General features: G+C 39.8%; 1 protein-coding gene across 1 annotated transcript in view; it reads left to right on the forward strand.

Moving 5' to 3' along the window:
• Positions 1-4,675: 4,675 nt before the first annotated feature.
• DPP4 (dipeptidyl peptidase 4) overlaps positions 4,676-19,767 on the forward strand; it is a 41,038-nt gene continuing 25,946 nt past the window's right edge. The window contains exons 1-10 of the mRNA XM_055718251.1: positions 4,676-5,151; positions 5,231-5,315; positions 12,455-12,553; positions 13,129-13,223; positions 13,342-13,416; positions 15,338-15,390; positions 15,486-15,558; positions 16,735-16,855; positions 17,277-17,437; positions 19,362-19,465. Of these exons, the coding sequence (XP_055574226.1) occupies positions 5,146-5,151; positions 5,231-5,315; positions 12,455-12,553; positions 13,129-13,223; positions 13,342-13,416; positions 15,338-15,390; positions 15,486-15,558; positions 16,735-16,855; positions 17,277-17,437; positions 19,362-19,465 (872 nt within the window). The 5' untranslated portion in view covers positions 4,676-5,145. The remainder of the gene's footprint in view (positions 5,152-5,230; positions 5,316-12,454; positions 12,554-13,128; positions 13,224-13,341; positions 13,417-15,337; positions 15,391-15,485; positions 15,559-16,734; positions 16,856-17,276; positions 17,438-19,361; positions 19,466-19,767) is intronic.

Consider the following 19,767-nt stretch of genomic DNA (forward strand, 5'->3'; position numbering starts at 1 on the left):
AGCAACAGAAAGCTCTTCTAACATCCCAAATTTAAACAATTAAAACAATAGAACTTTGCACTAAAAAAGAAATCATAGCATCTCAAATACCACTGGAGATTAAAAAAGGTGAGAAAAAAACAATGTATACATATTTGTTATTTATTTAATCCCATTTGTTTACAGTGGTTTGCTTCCAAGTGCTTCTGGAACTGAAAAAAGATTCAATTATATGCAGTTGGATCCATATTGTCCAGGCTGCAATGGTACAAACAGTTAACTCTTCTATTTCCATAGATTGAGCAGCTGTCTTTAAAATGTTTTATTCCAATGTCTAGGATATTTAGTGCTCTGAAGGACAGGATTCTTGAGTTACAAATCCATTTTCCTGTGGTGCCTATCACCAGTGTGTTTGAGCACCTCCTGATGATGGCTTTGTCAGCTATGAAAATAGTTTTCCCACAATATAAAAAATTATATATTTTTAGAAACAGAGGGGTATAAATTATTTTCTAAAAGTTATGCAGCTTGTCTGGAACACAGCAAAAATATTTAACCTCTAATTTTCTAAGTCCCAATCTAGAGCATGAATCAAAAGACACCCTTTCTTCAGAACTGAGATGAAGTTGAGTATGTCCCAGAAGTTCCAAAACACATGTTTTAGCTCAACAGGACTAGGATTTATATATCCTGCAATCACAGAGCATGTCCATATGGGATCAAAAATGAGGTATGTGCTGGATATTTCTTATACATGCTACATGAAATTCAGTGAATGGTACAAACATAAGGAGAAATAAGTAACAGTCACTTTTTTTAAAAAAGTGTCTTTACTGGGTGATAGCTACCCAGATCTGCAGACTGACAGAGGGCAGAATAGCTGCAGCATTCAGGCCTAGAAAGAAATGCTTTTTATGTTTTAATTTTAATTTTGTATCCTAATAAGGGACAGACATAATTCTAGGGCTTACATGCTGTAAGGGATGCATTGGTAGAGAAATTCAGGAACAGAGCGGTCTGAAGATTCCTTTTAAATAATAGATGGTTTTCAAAGGCTTCAGGCAATGGAGCAACAGCTGTCAGTTATAATGTTGATTGCATTGCCTGTGGTGCCGCTGCTTGTATGAGGGGGCTTCAATTTGCTCTTGGCAAATAAAGGAATGGGACTGCTTCAGGGAATCATGCCCGGGAGCATGTTTCAGCGTTACCTATATGGCTACAGCCTCATTCACTCTCAGAAACATTAATCCTTCCAGTCAAGGACACAGACTGTGTATGGCTTATTAAAATCATATGCCCTGGTGTGTATGACAGGTCTTGACTGGCATGCTATAAAAGATGGCACTGTTGCAATGTCCTTCTGCACCCGATAGGAGTTTTTAAATCTACAAAAGGGTATGGGTCCCATCTTATTTAAAATATATTGTAAATGTATCATAGATGCAGTTTATGATGCATAAATTTATTATTTTGTTTTCATTCACTCTGTGCTGACTTCTTCACTCTAGTAAAAAACTGAACCTTATACCTTCAAGTTCTATGAAAACAGTACCGCTGGCCCAGATGTCTTGACTGCATTGTGTATGCGCACCTTCATGTGTGTATCTGCACATGTGCTGCCTAGAGCTTCCAGGTAGCCTTATATTAAAAGGTGTTTCCAATATTATCTCATTTATTAACTGTATTTTATATTCTCAGTGTGCAGCATCCTTCCTCTTTACTAATTTTTACTATTTACTAAGTATGTGGAAAAATAAGCATACTGAAGCAAAACAAGACAACTAACTGGAATTAATACAACAAAAATGAACAGGAACCTGAGATACTGTAACTATTCAACTGTGCTCTGAGGACACAGCAAGAATCTTCAGTTGTCTGGAAATTGATTTTATAAAGAAAAATACATAAACTTGAAAGAACTGAATGAGAGTTGCTATTAGACACATTAAAACAATTGTCCCAATGGCTTAATCACAGATCATGGTTTTTTTCTCATTTGCTTTCCTGATTTACAGTTAACACTCTCTTCACAGTACTCTCAAACAGAACCAGTGTAATGATGAATTGCAAAACTGTCATTATGCCATTTCAGTCTCCAAATGCAAAGAAACAAAAAGAAATTATTTCTGGAAAAAACTTGGTATCAAAAGACACACTTGGTCAAGTAGAATTCGAACACTCCTCAGTGTTAATAGCACTTTTTCCTTCTCTTCCTCACAGCACATGTGAAGTGAACCACTGAATTGGTTTAAAACTTTCTCCAGCCCATATTTTGTCTGCCATTGTCCTCGCACTGAGACATCTGGAAAATATTATTGTACCTGTAAACTATATACAAAAAACAATAATTCTTTTTTATTCTGCAGAAAGCATATGTTTTCAATTTTTCCTGTTTGACTTCACCAAATATTTCTGGAGGAAAGAAATATATAAACAGACTTATTAAAAAGCCTTGAATTTCACTGAAGCTAGAAGTCTGAACAATACATCACATCTGGCAGGCCTACCAAGTGTTTGGGAAAGCCAGCCTTCAGGCTGAAAGCTGCATTTTGGTTCTTTCTAGTAAGTAGTTGTTCTTAATCATACAACTTCTTTATGAATACTTTTGTGTTTGGCATACAACACAAGGAAAAACTATGGCTTCTCAAATTTCATTGTTTAGCAGCCACTGCTGGATATTCACTCCTTTAATCTCTTGGCATCATATTAAGACATATCTGATTGCAAAAGAACACATTGGTATGAAGTAATTTGAAATATTTAGCTGAAGCAACTTTTTAAGTCTCTACTATCACAAAAGACAATGTGACAGAGCACCAGAAGCATTGTTTTTGGGACCACAGGTACTCTGGTCAGACAGGAGGTTTTTTGAGGGTGTAGAGAATCACTCTAGGAACTACTGCAACTAAATGGAAAACATATTCTGCTATATGGACTCTTACTGCATCACTCAGGTGGTTCTGCGTACAGAATCAGTTCCCATAAGCCTCTCTGGCATGACCAGTCAGAAGCACTGTAGATTATTAGACATTTTGGTCCAGATACAAGAATCCAGATTTCCAAAGCTAAAAATTCTGTACTCACTTGAAACTAGCAGAAGCTTGGCATATACTTTGTCAGTGTAGGCCTTTTTTTCTTTTTAGAACTACCCATTGAGAAGCATTAAAACCTTGCAGATAAACTCTTAAAACATTATTAAACTGCAACTTGGCTTTGAAATGTTTGGTAGCATTCAGGTATATTTTATCACAAGATAGATTCTAACATGACTGTACTATACGACACAGTGACAATCACTAGTTAAATGTTTACAAAACAAAGCACAGATTGGCTGAATTATGTGTATGTTGTGATTCCTACTCACCGGGAAAAGGAAAATTCACCCCAGGGGTGGGGTGGTGGTGTAGGGTGTTTTGTTTTTCTTTTTTATTTTTGTTGGTAAGACAAGCGAGTGCACAGTATACCAGGTAGGTATTTAAGTGGAGCTGTAAGGCACTCTGAAACTCTGGTCATGCATCTCACAGCATATACAGGATACATATATGGATATAATTTGAAAAGTAATATAAAAGACTGCCATTTCACTATGATTATACTTCATATAAGTGGATTTATCTATATACAGAAATCAGTGTTAAGCAAGCTGTGAATTTGCAGCACCTTAGATCCTCCATTGTAAACTTACACTGAGCTGCATACCTCAACTATCAGGGCACATTGATGGTAGCCCTAAGGTAAACTGATATAGCTATCTCAGTGTAAATTCATAATTAGTAATTCTAAACTAGTAAATTAATAAATAATAATCATTCCCCTCAAGGAGAATGGTATACAACAGTGAGCAGAGCATAACTTTATATCTAAATGAAGTCTATTACCTTCCATACAGACAAACCCTTAATGTTTGTAAATACTTTAAGTTACTTTAAAGGAGCTATATCTATCATAAAAAGTTACTGACTCACTTCCAGGTACAGATTACGTATGAAACAGCAGCAGAATGCTGTGCTCAGCCTGCAGAAGTGGAACGAAAGAAAAAGCATCACAACTTTAATGAAAGCTCTGACGAGTATTTTGAAGGCAAGACTAAGAATATTTGCTGTCCCCCTTGGCCTCAAGTCTCTTCTTTCTTTAGTGGACCACATACTTTTTCTGTTCCATTTCTCAATTTGTAAAGTACCTCTGTCTCTCTCTGATAACTGCTAATATTCTGCAAATAGAGGGGGAAAAAAGCTAAGATGGACCAAACTGAAAGCACAGACCACACCACTCAACAGTTAGTTTTTTGAGGCCAGAATTCTTCTCTTAAAATAATTCCAGAAACTCCCACAGCTTTCTCACTACTTGTTGATGCTCAGCTTTTTAAACCAAAGTGCTTTATAGCTTTGATTTACAAGTTATTCTGTCTTTTCAACCAATTAGTCCTACTATATCAACACATAATAAAAATTCCCCTTGGAAATGGAATTGTCTGATGTTACAAACCACGGTCATCTCTAGCACTAAATTTTTAAACTTTTATCTCACACTTCCACGTTCTGGTCTTAATATAAAATTCCCTTTTGTAAACAGATCCATCTCTTTTATGCCAGGAACCAGTGCCAAAGAAATAAATATAAGCCCTTCCTGCAATTTAATCAGTCTTTCTTGATTTCCAGAGAAGGAAGTTCAAAGAGCAGAAACTTTACAAGAAATGCTGATGTTATCAACGCACTAGGAGCTTTGACAGGAGCGTTTGAAGGCGTTTCACTTCTGGGACCTCTGCGGGGCAGTTATCTGATTTCCTACAGAAATCCTGTCAGTGTCAAAGGTCCCTTCTCTTCAACGTACAGCTGTGTCACCGCGCTCCAAGCGCCTCAACCGAAGGACAAACCGCAGCTCAAAATACACGCGAAGCCGCTAAGCCAGCCGGAAAACCCGAGGTTTTCCACCGCCCCGCGGTGCCTGCCGCTGCTTGCTCCCTGCGGGCGGCAGCCGCCCCCGGCCCCCGGCCCGGCCCCCCGCCCGCTCACCGCGGCAGCCCGGAGCGCGGCGGCAGGACCGCAGAGCCGCGAGGCGGCGGCTCCCCTCCGCTCGGCTCCTGCGCCCGGGGCAGCGACAGCGGCCCCCGCCGGCCCCGCTCCGCCCCGCCCCGCCTCGTCCCGCCCAGCGCCGCGCCGCTCCGCCATGCAGGTGGGCTAGGGACGGGGGGCGGCATGGGGCTGGGCGGGGGGCTGCGGCTGCTGCCGCCTGACCGGACTTCTCCTTGCAGACCTGCCTGAAGTGGCTGCTGGGGATCCTGGGGGTCGCCGCCGTCATCACGGTCATCGCCGTGCCCCTGGCGCTGCTCACCGGCGGTGAGTCCGCGGCCGGGCCGGGCGGGGAGGGGGCCGGGGCTCCCTGCGGCCACCGGGGCTCGGGCTCTGCCGGGCTCGGGGATCCGCAGCCGCGACCCCCGCTGCACTGGGGGGAAAGTTTTGCGGGAAGTTTGTGCTTTAGGGAACGGGGTTGATAGAGCTGGAGCTCCTGGGTCCTGGGAAACCGGGAGGTACTTCATCAGGGTGGCTTACCTGGGAGGAAGGGGGTGGTGTGTGTGTTACAACGTCCCTTGATTCCCACGTGAGCTGAGAAAATCTAGTTATAAACGTTATCATTTTCAGCGTTTTCGGTGCAGCCGAAAGCTGTACAACCAGCAGTAAAAATCCAGTTAGTCAATTTCTAAAATTATACTTCCTCTTAATTTGCAGAACTTTTGTTAACGTTATTGTGTGAAACAATACATACAGCACAGTTACAAAGGTCAGAAAAGTAGGAAAAGGTCTAGAATGCATTTTCGGACTCTGATCGGTTTGTACTTTCCAGATGATCCTTGTAGCTCTGGACGTTAATGTGAAACACATTAAATCTTCATCAAGCAATGTATTGCTTCCAGCTGGTAGGACAGCTGCAGGTTAATCTTTTTTTCGGTGTTCTTACAATTAACAGCTGAGTAGTTGTGATACGTAGAATTCAGCTCTGCAAACTCTGCAGAAGCAAAGTGTTTTCTAGGGTAGACCCTCGGTGGTCTTCTGTGAGGTACACCCCGAGAAACGTGAAGAAGTTATGTTGATCTTGACAGTGTGTTCAGAAATTGAGACAGCAATTGCTTATGTGCACAGAAAGTTCTGGTGGGTTTTCTGTATGTCAGTTAAAAGAGGAAAAGCTTGTGGCACTGGTGTTCATATTGCATAGTTTTCATCAAACTTTTTGCAGTTCAGTTCTATCATTATTAACATCACAGTCATTAACTGGACTTTGAAAAATTTAGGTTTTATCTGAATTACATACCTTCTGGGCTAAAACTTGCGTCAGTGAATGCTCCCTCTCTTTTCTGTTATTTTTGGGCAGCTTTTTGCCACTTATTAAAAAAAAATCAGATTTTTGACATCACAAAGTACTTTTAGTTTCAGAAGTTGGAAAGAGCAGAGGAAAGGATCTTGATAGCTTACCAGATGCATGTGTGCAGGCGTAACACCTAGCAAAAGAATTCGGTATGTAGGCCTGAACTCTGCTGCAGAGTTGGTGCTGGTCTACCTTAACGCCAGTCCTATGTCTTACTGAAAATGAAATGTGTTTTCTGATTTCATGAATTGTAGCATAGGAGTCCTTTTGCTGTAGAAGTGGCTGCAATTCAGAATCAGTCATCGAGTTATATAGTAAATAGATTTTCACTTTAAAGAAACTTAGGTTGGGTGACATACAGAATATCACCATGCTGTCAGCCTTGGCTTGCATCATTTTGGTTGTAAAAGAGTAGGGCAACGTGTCAGTCTTTTTACTGGTGTCTCAAAGTAATGCATGGCAAATGACCTGGCACACCCAGGTAGTTCTCCAGGTCCCTCTGGATAAAACAGGGATTGAGATGGAGAGCTTCCAGTTCAAAAACTGGAATTCCTGTCTCTTCCCAGGTCAGGCCAGCAGTAACATCTGAATAACAACTGTGACCGTTATTGTTTGGAAACTGAAGGGTGCTTTTGAATTTTTAACTGAAGGGTGCTAAACAAATGTTTTCTGTTAGCTGAGTGCGTACAGGTGGTGCGCTTGTAAGTACAGGTTAGAGCATTTAATCACTGACAGTTTGATTATATAGCTTTTATGAACAACCTCAGGGCATGCAAGTCAGCTGAGGATATCTCCTGGGTCAACACAGGTGCTGACCTGAGTACAAAATGAGAGGTGGCAAAACTAAGGGGCAGTGGCCAGGAGGAGGAGCAGCAGCTTACATGAATATGAGTGTGAAGTTGAAGTCTGCTCCAATAAATTTGTAATTGCAATCAAGTCTTTATTTTATCCCAATAGTTCAAGCATTGTGCAGTGAGTGAAAATCATGATTATTGATATATACAGATAATTTTGAGTTTGGATATCTTACCTTTGGCCTGGTGTTTTTCTCCCTGCGGTGCTTCTCATTGTACTTTCATTTCATAAGCTAGTAGTCATGCAGCATAGAATTAGTTTAATAAATGGTTTCCAGTGCTGTGAAAGGATGTGAAATCTTGCCACACCGGAGGAATTTTGGCTTGTTTGCTGGACTGTAGGCCTGGCAAGTGGAATTTCTACTGTTTCTCTGGCAGTTATTTAGCATGGACAAATACTGTAGACTTAAAAGTTTCCCTAATTTGGGTGCAGCCCTTCACTGTTTACTTTGGGGGTCTTCTGCCAGAACTGTGTACAAAATTCTATACTTTTTGTTTATACCCACTGCCTATTTTGCCACCTTATTTTATATTTAATACCACATGGGGCTACTTCAATCACAGAATCATTTAGGTTGGAAAAGACCTTTAAGATCATCAGTCCAACTGTTAACCCAGCACTGCCAAGTCCACCGCTAAACCATGTCTCTAAGCTCCACATCTACACATTTTTTAAACACCTCCAGGGATGGTGATTCTACCACTTCCCTGGGCAGCCTGTTCCAATGCTTGACCACCATTTCAGTAAAGAATTTTTTCCTAATATCCAATCTAAACCTCCCCTGGCACAACTTGAGGCCATTGCCTCTCATCCTATCACTTGTTACTTGGGAGAAAGAGACCTACCCCCACCTGCCTACATCCTCCTTCCGGGTAGTTGTAGAGAGTGATAAGGTCCCCCCTGAGCCTTTTCCTCTCCAGGCTAAACAACCCCGGTTCCCTCAGGCACTCGTCATAAGACTTGTGCTCCAGACCCTTCACCAGCTTCGTTGCCTTTCTCTGGACACGCTGCAGCACTTCAGTGCCTTTCTTGTAGCCAAGGGCCCAGAACTGAACACAGAATTTGAGGTGCAGCCTCACCAGTGCTACTCAGGTACAGGGGGACAGTTGCTTCCCTTGTCCTTCTGGCCACACTGTTTTGGATACAGCCCTTGTATTTGCCTGTGACACAAGATGAATTAATCTAGCAGCTGTGATCTGGCACAGTTTTCTTGGGAATAAGGGGTCCTGTGTTATGCCAGTTACTGAAAGGTGTTAGGTTTAAGTGTGTTTAGGGAGAAAGCTAGAAAATCTGTAAGGGAATTTAAATCTATGGATCAGAAATTGATCTTTGAAGTAGAATCTCTTTGAATCTAGATTCAGAAATTTAAGGTTTAGATAAGAATCTTGACTATGTGTGGGTTTTTTTAGAGAACTGTTATATAAGCAGCGAGCGATAGTTAATTACAGTAACCTAACTTCAAAGGACTTCATTCAAAATCATGGCTGAAATTCTCTCCAGAGTTGTATGGGAGATACTCACAACACGGCAATTAACCTGCTGTATTCTGTAGAATTGTCTGACCGGTCTTTTGGCTTGAATCTGACTGTTCTAACTAATCTCTTTTCCCCATGTATTCATGCACCTTGCTCTGCGTTACAGGGTCCTTGTAGTCTTCATGTCACGTGTGGATATGTAACTGCTCTAGCCAGTGAAAGAAAAGATAGCGAATGGAAGTGTTTCCCTGCTATATGACCTTGACTTCTGTAACTGTCATTTAACTTGGTTATCTACCTTAATTCAAACGTTGGGGCAAATTTGAGAGGGACTCCAGAGTTAATGATTACCTCCCCCTGGGGAAGTCTCTGCATTCCCAGAGTGTGATGCCTGGGTGAACCGCCCTGATGCTCACCTGGTAGTTCTAGTCTCTCCTGGATGCCCAGTAGCAACCCCTGGGTATCAGGTGGAATTCTGAGTTAAGTGACCCTTTGGCCTGACTCAGCACAGTCAATTTTACTTTCTTCTTTGCCAGAAATTCATTTCTGTGCTGTAACTGTCACATATGTCAGGCACTAACTGGGGGCTTGAGTGTAGGGAGGAAGGTTTTTGAGTGCTTTTTTACACACGTTGGAAGAGAAACAGGGAAGAAGAAGGTTTAGAAAAAATAGCCTAAAATGTCACTTACTTTTCTGACTAACTACTGAATCAGTCAGGTTTCCCTTCTTGCATCTCTCATGCTGCTCCTAAATTACATTCTTAGGTTGCAGATGATTCTTGCTCTTGTTCTGCTGTCACTAAAAAATGGCAATACTCATTCACCTTTTTCTGATTTTTATCATTTCTCTGTCCTTTCTTTTCTCATTATTGCCGAGTATCATGCTTGTAGTCATCTTTCCCTTGTCGTTCTTCTAGTCTCCCTTGGTAGTGGTGAGCACGCACTAAAGCTTCTGTTATTACTGGCTTTATAGTTTTCCGTGTCTTTTGACTTGGTTACATAATTTCTTGCTCTTTTTGTATTACATATGGAAATTAGTAAAATGTGGGTTGACACTGGGGAATATACAATATATATACCAAAAGTAATTTGTCAATAACTTTAGATTTTGGTATGATGATGTGTCATACTATAAACCTGAGAATAGGGTAGAGATGAAGAGCTAGTCATTTGGAATTTAGAAAAATAAGTCTGTTTCTGGAATAGTCAGAAAAGAAAGATAGCAAGAAAATTCAACCTTCTTAGCCTCTTTGAGGAACCTGAGACTGAAAGAAGCTGTTTTGCTAAAATATGAACATATATTGATCCATATCGAATCTTCAAAGCCAATAAAATGCTCTTGAATGTCAACAACTGCTTTATTTCATCAAAATTAACCTGTTTGACACTTTTTTTTTCAAATGGAATCTGGACAAGAACTGAAATACAGAATTCAATGTATGTTGACTATCTTTGGTCAGTGGCATAATGTGGCTACGTAAGAATATCTGGTAGTGGCCTGTCTCGCAAATTAAAAAAATACTTCAGCTAGAACTTTTATGACTATATCCTTACAGCTTGACGTATGTTTTCATATTCAGTTACTATGTGGAAGGTGTTGACAGAAAATGAAATTTTAATTTTATACACAGCCAACAAATCTTAATAGTGGCCTGATTTTTAGTAATGAGACCTCAGCAAAATATGTATGTCACCAGGGGGAAAAACATTCATCAGTTTGGAAAAATCCCTAAACCTGTTCATCAGCCACCTGTCTGGGTGCTCCTCCTTTTCCAAGAGAGAATTTTGTTGCTTTCTGAAGCCCCTCTAATTGAAAATGACACTCAATTAGGAAGGAGAGAAGTGATATTCCCAACTAGACAACTGTGCATGAATATCAAATACACACTTGTTCATAATCCATCAAATTAAATATTCAGTTAATATAGAATAATTAACCTGAGAAATTAATATTCTCACGGAAACTTCATAAGCAAGAATTCTAGACTAGTAATATTTTAGAACAGGCAAATTTGAAATGGAACTGAGCACGCAATTTTTTTTAACCTTTACTGAGCTTCTTACACTAAAATCATTGTTATGGCTCTTGACTTTTATTGCAGTAATGGCTGTACAGTCTGTGCTGTATATATGCAATGTGCTTATTGTTTGGAAATAAGAGTAAAACTATAATATCTAATAGAAATATCTTCTTGCCATGTTCGAGATGTCACATTCATTTAACCTGCAGAAAGACAATCTGCAAAAATTATTGAGGTGCTTTTCTATGTGTATGTCCCTAAAGACTTTGCACTCTGGTTTTTTCAGTGTAATGAAAGAAGAGGCCGTCTGTTTTAAAGTATCTGAAAGACTGGGACTCTCAGAATTGATAGGGGCAGGTTATTATCTCAGTTGTTCAGTCGCCACTTCTGTACTTGAGTGTCTTTGTCAATTGGTTTTATCCTAGGTCTTTCGATTTGTACAGGTATTAACCAAAAAGGAATGATTTAGCCAGTTGAAATAAAAATTATTTTTTTCTTGGACTGTGTAGATTTGTATGAAGGTAGTTTTCAGGTTTAGGTTTCGATAAAAACCAAAGAGCAGTGAAGGAAGCAGGGAGAGAATTACACACCTGAATTCAAGAATTGTAGCCTTTGTTCTCAGTGGAAAAAGATCACAAAGACTCACAAACCATTTATTATCATCATCATCATCATTATTTGAACCTTTAGACTTTGGAAAGAGTAGCTTATGCACTGCAGCCGGTAAGAAAGGAATATTTTTCATAGAAGTTGACTGCAGTGTGCTGGAGCTGATGACCAAACTCATTAGCTTAACTGTATTCAAAGTTTCACTTTAGTCTTTTCATAGTAACACAGTTACTTGGCTTTAATTTTGCAGTCAAAATAGTAATGTTGCAGTAAACATGATATTTGGTTAAAAACACATCAAGAGTGGGATAAATATTTAACCAGTTATTTCTGAATAAGTTTATCAGTAAGTGTTTGTGATTTAATATTTTTTTTCTAAATTAGACCTTCTCTGAAAATTTTACTGCTCCTCAGATGTTTTATTTGAGACATTTCTTAAATTTTAGTTTAATGATAAGCAGATGATTCACAATTGAAGGGTTCGTGAAAAGGAGCAGCAGTATTATGGAATATGTGATAAAGTACAGTAGCTGCTTTAATTTTAGGGTGTGTTTCAAGGTTTGTACATCTAATCACATGGATGCCACATTTCATTCATCTGGACAACCTTACCCATCCACTGCTCTCAAACATGAGCACGTATACCTCTGCTTTGCATGATCCACCCCACAATTGATGTCTGATGCAAATATTAGCAGTCAGGGCTCTGCAGTGAGGTTCCCAGAGTGAGCATAGGGGGGAAAGGCACTAAGATCACTTCTTTTCAATTTTTGAGGAGTACAAGTATGCGTTTCCTGAGATAAGAAGCCTAGAGGTCTTCTGCTTATTTTTGTCACTGTCAAAAAGGTATTTTCATTTGCTCAAAAGATAACAGCTCTTATATACCTTAAAGTAAAAAAGCAGCAGAGAAAAGTCATCTGTATTTTTTACATGAGTTCGTTGAGTGCTCTCACTGATACTCCTTTTATTTGGTGCTTGTTGAATTTATCTTGCAGTAAAGCTTTAGCGCCTTTTCACTTCTAGTACTTTAGAGCTGGTTAGCTAAAACACATCAATAACCAACAACAAAACCTCGCTTATTTTAGTATCAGGTTAGGAAGCTGGGTGGAAGAATTTGCAGCAATATCAAAGTATCTCTTCTGTCTCTTTCTTTCAGAAAGTACCTCTGAGCCTGATTCACGAAGAACATATACTCTACAGAATTACTTGAACAATGACTATAAGTACAGAACACATAATTTGCAGTGGATTTCAGGTAATTCATTCTACATTCAGCATGAATGTCAAGAAAATGTATTGCCTTCAGTAAATGTGTATCTTCATGCTAAGGTGACTATTGTATCCTGAAAAAAAAAAAAAATTATTTAACGATGCCATTATAGAAGGGTGCATAGCTCAAAGACTTGTGATTTTTTTATTTTTTTTTTTTCCTCTTAGATACGTGTTCACATTCATGGTGAGCTATATTCTCCTACTGCTGAAAAAGCATGCTTACTTCTGTGCTTTTTTGTAGAAGCGTGTTATCCTCAAGTGTGTCAGCTTCCTGTGCATCAGGCTATTGGGGAGCAGGAGGATACTGGGTGCTTTTCCTTTTGAATATGCCTGCTGCCCCAAGGGAAGGAGATGCCAGAAGGTGGGGGCTGCGAGCCCCAGGACTACATTTTGTCAATGTTCTTGTGCTATAAGTGTTCTTTCATTACAGAAGTAGGAAACACAACATTGACCAGATTTTTTTAAATTTTATTTCCTGCTTAAAAACTTAAGGGGAAAAGAGAAGTGTCTGGTGAGCATTTTACTTATTGTTTATTAGCAGCTCTCTTGTTCTTCTAGGAAATCAGTATCTGCACAAAACTGCTAATGGGGACGTGCTGCGTTTCAACGCTGACACCGGAACACCCTCAGTAATCTTGGCGAATACAACATTAGTATGTTGATTTATATATTATATATGCAGACATTGGGAAAGGTATTGCATTTAACATTTTGTTCTATGCCTTTTTTTGGAATCAGTGTTTAATGTGTTCCTTCTTTCTTTTGTTGAAGGATAAATACAAGGCAACCACAGTTATATTGTCTCCTGACCAAAAGTTTGCTCTTCTGCAGTACAGCTATACAAAGGTATAAGTGCACTTTACTTCTCCGAGGGTGAAACTGGGAAATAAAGGTTTGGGAATAACTGAGAGGCTGAGAGAATGTGAGTGAAATGCAGGAGTATGGATGAATGAGATTGATGACTGCAAGGGAACAGTGAAGTTGAGCAGGCAGGAGGAGGAAAGAGGCTGATATTGTCTGCGAGCCTGGCAGAAGAGATATGGTTGCTTGAGAAAAGAAGCTGGATGAACAGTGGGTGGAGAGATATCACAGGAAGAGTGAGGCTGGATGGTTTATCTGGGAAGACAAGCTAGAAAGGTAGATAGGCATTACTGCCCAAGGAGTTGTGTGGGTAAGGAGGAGTGATGAGTAGATATGCTTGTATACTTGTGCATACATGCTATGTATATATATGGTGACGTTAGGACATAAGAATTTAAAACAGAGGTGAATGAAAGGCAACATGTGTTTACAAGAGAAGCTGTCCTCTTGTGCTTGGAGCGGACTTGGGTGTCTTGTTCCTCTTGTGCCTTGTCAGCAAGCACATGAAAAGCCTCCAGCGTGATGCCTTATCCTGGCTTGGTGCTGAGCTATGCAGCAAAGGTCATCCTGTCTTTATGCCAGGTGGTGTGAAAATCTGGCTCTGTGCGCCAGCTGAGGACAGTTTCAGAAACCTAATGGAGGTGATAATTTGACCTGTGTGTGCACTGAGAAGCCAGTAACTTTGTTGTTGTTTGTTTCTAGAAAGCTGCTTGTTTTGTTTGTAAAAAAAAACTTAGTGCCGACTTGTGCAGTGTACAAACACGCGAGCACGGTGTCACTGAGCTCAGTCTACACGTTCTGGCTCTGCAGTCCAAGAACGGCTCACGCTGTGCCAGCCACAATCCATGCACTCAGTCATCACTTTCTGCCAGTTTTAGCTTCCTTGTTAGGTACTACTAAGCCAGTTACCTGTTGTCTTTCTGAATTGTTCAGAATTATTTCACTGCATCATTAGTGGCCACAAAATGGCTTACATTTTTACAGTCACCCTAGACATCCCCTCTGCTCATGATTTATTGCCCTATAGTATTTTACTTGTTGCAGTCATAAGAGTTAATTTTATTTTCATGCTGAAGCAAGAAATTTATATAATAGTTTGATTGAAAGTTATGTTGTTATTAATTTTTATTGCAAGAAAACAGAGCAACAAAATGAATCATGAGGATGTAGACACTTCTTATGTAATAGCCATCTGGTTGTGTAGTACTAAGTTATTGTTTTATATCTTTATACAAATCTTCAAGAACCATTGTAGAAGGTAGCATTATTGTAACATGTCAACACCGTGGGCTAACTCAAACCTATTCAGCCCCACGTAGTGAATACATTTAAATGTGTCTACATTATCGTCATCATCTTTCTCTCTGTAAGTGCCCACAGAGTGATACAGACTTTAAGGCAGATTTCTGAGAGAAAGGCTTTATTTCTGTGATAATATAAATGGGAATAGGTCACCCTGGAACTGGAGGAACTGCTAGAGAAACGCTGCTGGGACTTGCGGGGACTACTAAACAATATGATGCCAAGTTAAATAATAGAGCACAGAAAATGAGATAGAAAACGGCAAGTGCGCCAGTAAGGCAGAAGGAGGAGGATGAGCTGTGCATAGCTACAATAGTCTGCCATGTAGCTACAAGGATTTCTGAAAACCTGCAGCATCTCTAGCCTCTGTATCTCTGTCCTTAATCAGTCAGTGGCTTCTGTCATAGTGTTTAAGTGATGACCACAGAGGGGTGGCAGTTCCTCAGTTTTCCCTTAGACCTTGCAGAGATTTGTTACTGTTGTACGTCCATTGTGTTTTGTCTTAAGCAAAAGCGTGAGGAGGGTTTCAGAGGTAGTCCAAACTGTAAGAGATGTGAATCCTGGTGAAATTTGTTTTCTTAATATCAAAATAATTCTTTTGCAGTTGTGGAGGCATTCCTATACAGCTTCATATCACATCTATGATTTCAATACCAGGTCAGTAATTTTTGCACGCAAGACATAGTTTTAACATTATTTTGAATGAAATGACATTTCAGTGATTTAGCTGCATTCTGGTTTTGTTTTTCCAGTGCTATCTTAGATGACGGACTACTACATAAAGATATACAGTATATATCCTGGTCACCTGTTGGTCACAAACTGGTTAGTAAAGATAAATGAAACATATAAACAGTCATTTGTTGTACACATGACATGGATGCTCATGTTGCTGTACCCTAGAGGTTTTGGGACTTTCTTACTGCTAGATAAAAGTAGCTGAACTAGCTTCCAAATTGGCTACTGTTGCTGGAAAGACTCCAGAACTCCTCTGTGTGTTTTGTTTTGTTCTTTAATGAAAATGTGTTCCCGAAAGTAAAGTAATAGTGATCCCAGAAGTCATGAAATGCACAAATGCACAGGAACTTCATGTTGTTACAGTTGCAGACAGTTGCTCACCCTTTTCAAAGGCAGCAGCATTACAATTGTCTACTTAATCATCACTGTGATTTTTATCTCCTAATTACACCATGATCAATGAAGTTTTATTTGATGGATGCATGTAACAGGGATTAGAGGATCAAAATCTCTCTTGTACTCTTTCCCCCTGCTATTTTCCTCCTCCTCTCCTCCTAATCCATTGCAGTGGTGACAACCACTGTGTCTGCAAGGCTTGTGCGTTCCCTATGGTGATCATTGGAAATGACCAAAGAACTATCACAGGAGAATGTGGTGTTTATTTATTCTTATTGCTTGTAGTGTAGCAATTATAGAGCCCAGCCACAGAAGCGAAGGATGTTGAAAAGAGCTTTCCACATCTCTGAGGGAAGCTGTGGAATAAAACTGTGTTGTTAAGTTGTTGGCAAGGAAAAACAGGGGTGACTAGAGAGGCAGGCAGGTGCCAAAAACTAGAGGAGTTCTGAGCACTACTGGAGAAATGCACCATCTTAGCAGCTCTATTGGCAATGCTGAGACCCCCATCGATGTCTTACCAAAGTAGATAGTTTTCTTTGAAAGGCAATTAATGGAAAACAACTCCTAGTGAAGGAAGATAAACTTGTATCTCAGCAGAAAACAAATAGCAAGGTTTTCAAAACTTGATACGGTACTTATTCATCATAGTTGATTGTTTTTTTGCATCTAGGCCTGAAGTTAGGTTGCTACACATGATTTGTATGAGTGATTCAGGTTTGTTAAGCATCGGTGATGTTTTGGTGAAATATAGCTTTCAAAGACAATTTTTGTCATCTGGTGTAAAAAGTAAATTTCCCAGTAGATGAGGCAAAGAAAGGAAGTAGGATTTACTCTAATAATAATTGTAATCACAGTGATGTTTTGCAGGCATATGTTTGGAAGAATAATGTTTATATAAAAGCTTCACCAATGGCAGAATCTGTGCAAATCACTAAAAATGGAGAAGAAAATAAAATTTTCAATGGAATACCAGATTGGGTTTATGAAGGTAACTATGTCAAGCATATTTTACTTTGTATTACATTGTCAAAACTTTTTTCTATTGTAATTATTATTATAACTGTTATTTCTTATCATTAAGAAGTTCAAAATAATCCAAGTCTGTATTTTAATAGAAGCATGTATCCTTACCTGAGCTTAACACCTGGCTAGTGTGAGGATCTAAGAACAGAAATGAGTTCGCCTAACTGGCAGTACATCACTGGAAATCATAGTGCATGAATTGGTTTCATATGAATGATTACAAGAATTGATCTAATGTCTTATTTCAGAACCCCAATAAACAGTCTGCACTTCGGTATCTGAAATTAAATTTAAAAAAAAATCCTACTAAAAACAATGAGAACAGTAGCTAGGATAGAAGAACCTATTTATCAATTATAACTTAAACATATTTGCATCTCTTTCAGAGGAAATGTTTGGCACCCATTCTGCTCTGTGGTGGTCTCCAAATGGCAATTTTGTGGCATATGCAGCATTTAATGATACAGAAGTTCCTGTTATAGAGTATTCCTTTTACTCTGAAGACACCTTGCAGTATCCAAAGACAATTAGAATCCCATATCCTAAGGTTTGTGTTATTTGTTAGTCATGGCTGTTCTGCAGTTTCATTAAGAGAGTAGTCTCATTTAATCAGTTTCTGCTAATGAAAATATTGTCTGTCTTTCCTCAACAGCTTGCTGTGATTACTCTTTCTGAAGTCAACAGCATCTGGCAATGTTAAAGTATTTGATTATCTCCAGGGGAAAGCAAAAAGGAAAAAAAATTATTTAAGGTTTTGTTGTTTCACCAGAAAATTTTGAGGTAGCAAGTAGATGTTGAGCCAAAAAAGCTTTTCAGAGTTGAAGTTGGTATAAAGCATTTGGAAGGTGTGCATTGTGTTTGGGTTGTGCATGGTCCATTGATAATGGAATCTTTTTCAACTAATGTAGCATTTTTAGTTGTTGCATACCCAATATAGGTATTGGGATGAAGGGGAGGAATTTGCTGATGGAGTTTCTTTGCCCCCACCAAAAGCTCTTTCAGTTTTAGCTATGAGAGTGAAGCCTTTAGTGCATACAGCTCCTTCTCCTCCCCCTTCCTCTCCACATGACTTTGTGCCCACTGCATGTGGCACAGTTGGCACTGGACTAGATGATGTGAGAGTCAGAGTCCAGTATGCACCAAACAGGTTCTTTCAGATACTCCACATGTGGAGGGTTTCGTGTTTAATACAGGATTTACCTGTGTGAAGTTATTTGACATTACAGAGGATTTTGAGTTAGCAGAGCAGTGCAGCAGTGCACTTAAGACACAAGTACAAATTACGCTTAGAGTACAGCAATCGCACTATACCGCTGAATCACAATACAAACGTGGTTCTCGTTGCTGTCTCCAGAATATGTTCGCTGCCACAATGCTGGGCATCCCCATTGCTGGGAAGGAATATGTGGGCTGAAACCATCTCCAGCACATCACTTCAGTTCTTTCTGTTCATTGTTTGGTTTTTATACTCTGTGTTGGGCTGAGACACCTATATCTTCCCCCCCCCCATCCCTGCTGGTCTGGCCAGCTCAGGAGGATAATTTCACTCTTCTGATTAACTGGGGCAGAACAGCTGATACAGCTGTCTGATTGCTCAACTGCTAGAGCTGTTTGTCTGGTTGAGAAGCTGCCCCCAGTCCTCTTTGTGTCGAGTTCAGCTTTCTCTGCAGCAGCTGTGGCCAGTCACTCCCTACACTTCCCAAAGCTTCAGGAGCACATGGCCTTTGCCTATCGCCTTCGAGCCACCCCCAAAAGGTCACTAATGCTCACAGTGAGCTGCTGGGCTCATTGGCAGCTGCAGGTGCTCTGCCCTGAGCATGGTGCCATGAGGAGATGTAGGTGTGGAATAAACTGCCAATTTAAATTGCACCTTCTATTACAAACTGCTTTTGTTTGGAATATTGCTGACTTCTGGAGGCAGGTCAACTACAGGTACCTAACCTTATGATGAGGATTTGGCTAGTTAACTTCTAGAGAAGAAGCCCTTACTGACACAGTTATATTGCTGTCAGTAGCGCTACTAAAATAGCGGGGTAAGTGCTGCAGTCACAGCTTTGGTGGTGGTATAGGCAGCTATTATACGATCATTTAATGTGAAGTGTCTGTTTCTGTGAAGTGCTTTTCTGTCTGTTAGCAATGGATTTGATTCACTGTTAGGTACTGTGTGTGGCACGTGGGACGAGATATGGTCAAATACTGCTTTGGGTACAGTGAGCCCTGTGTAGTTATGAACGTTTCTAAATGTAGTAGTCTTTCTTATCTAGAAACACATAACTAACACTTTCATAGGGAAAAAAATACAAAGGATAATTTATGTATCAATCTTAAGAACTGCATTTAGGAACTTGTCTTTTCACGTGTTTGGAGTTGGCTGGTTCTACCTGTCTGTAGTAATTTCTTCATCTATAGTTTCACTTATTTCACCAAGAATATTCTCTCTTCAAAAATACAATGAAAAATTTTATTTTTAGGCAGGAGCTACAAATCCAACTGTGCAGTTCTTTATTGTGGATACCAAATTGCTTCCTACTATCCACTCTGCTGAAATTTCTCCACCTGCAGAAATAATATCAGGGTAAGAAATTTTGGTGAAATATTTGCTTGTTTCTTTTGGTGGGAGAGGAGGAGCTTTCATGTGTGACCACCCTATATTCAGTGTATATGGCAGTTTTTCCCAGTCATGCAGCTCTGGTAGCAACAAGATTTACCAGAGAAAATCTGCACAGAGATTATCCTCCTAGTGATTATATATAGATGGCATATTCCATGTATGTTATATTCAGAATGTGACAAGTTCTTGGCTCATCACATTCAGTGGAGTCTAACTATGGTGAAGTCATTTCACAGTACAACTTTAATATGAGCAAGTTTTGGTAT

This window comes from Falco cherrug, chromosome 8 (genome assembly GCF_023634085.1).
Source record: "Falco cherrug isolate bFalChe1 chromosome 8, bFalChe1.pri, whole genome shotgun sequence".
In the NCBI taxonomy this organism is placed as follows: domain Eukaryota; kingdom Metazoa; phylum Chordata; class Aves; order Falconiformes; family Falconidae; genus Falco; species Falco cherrug.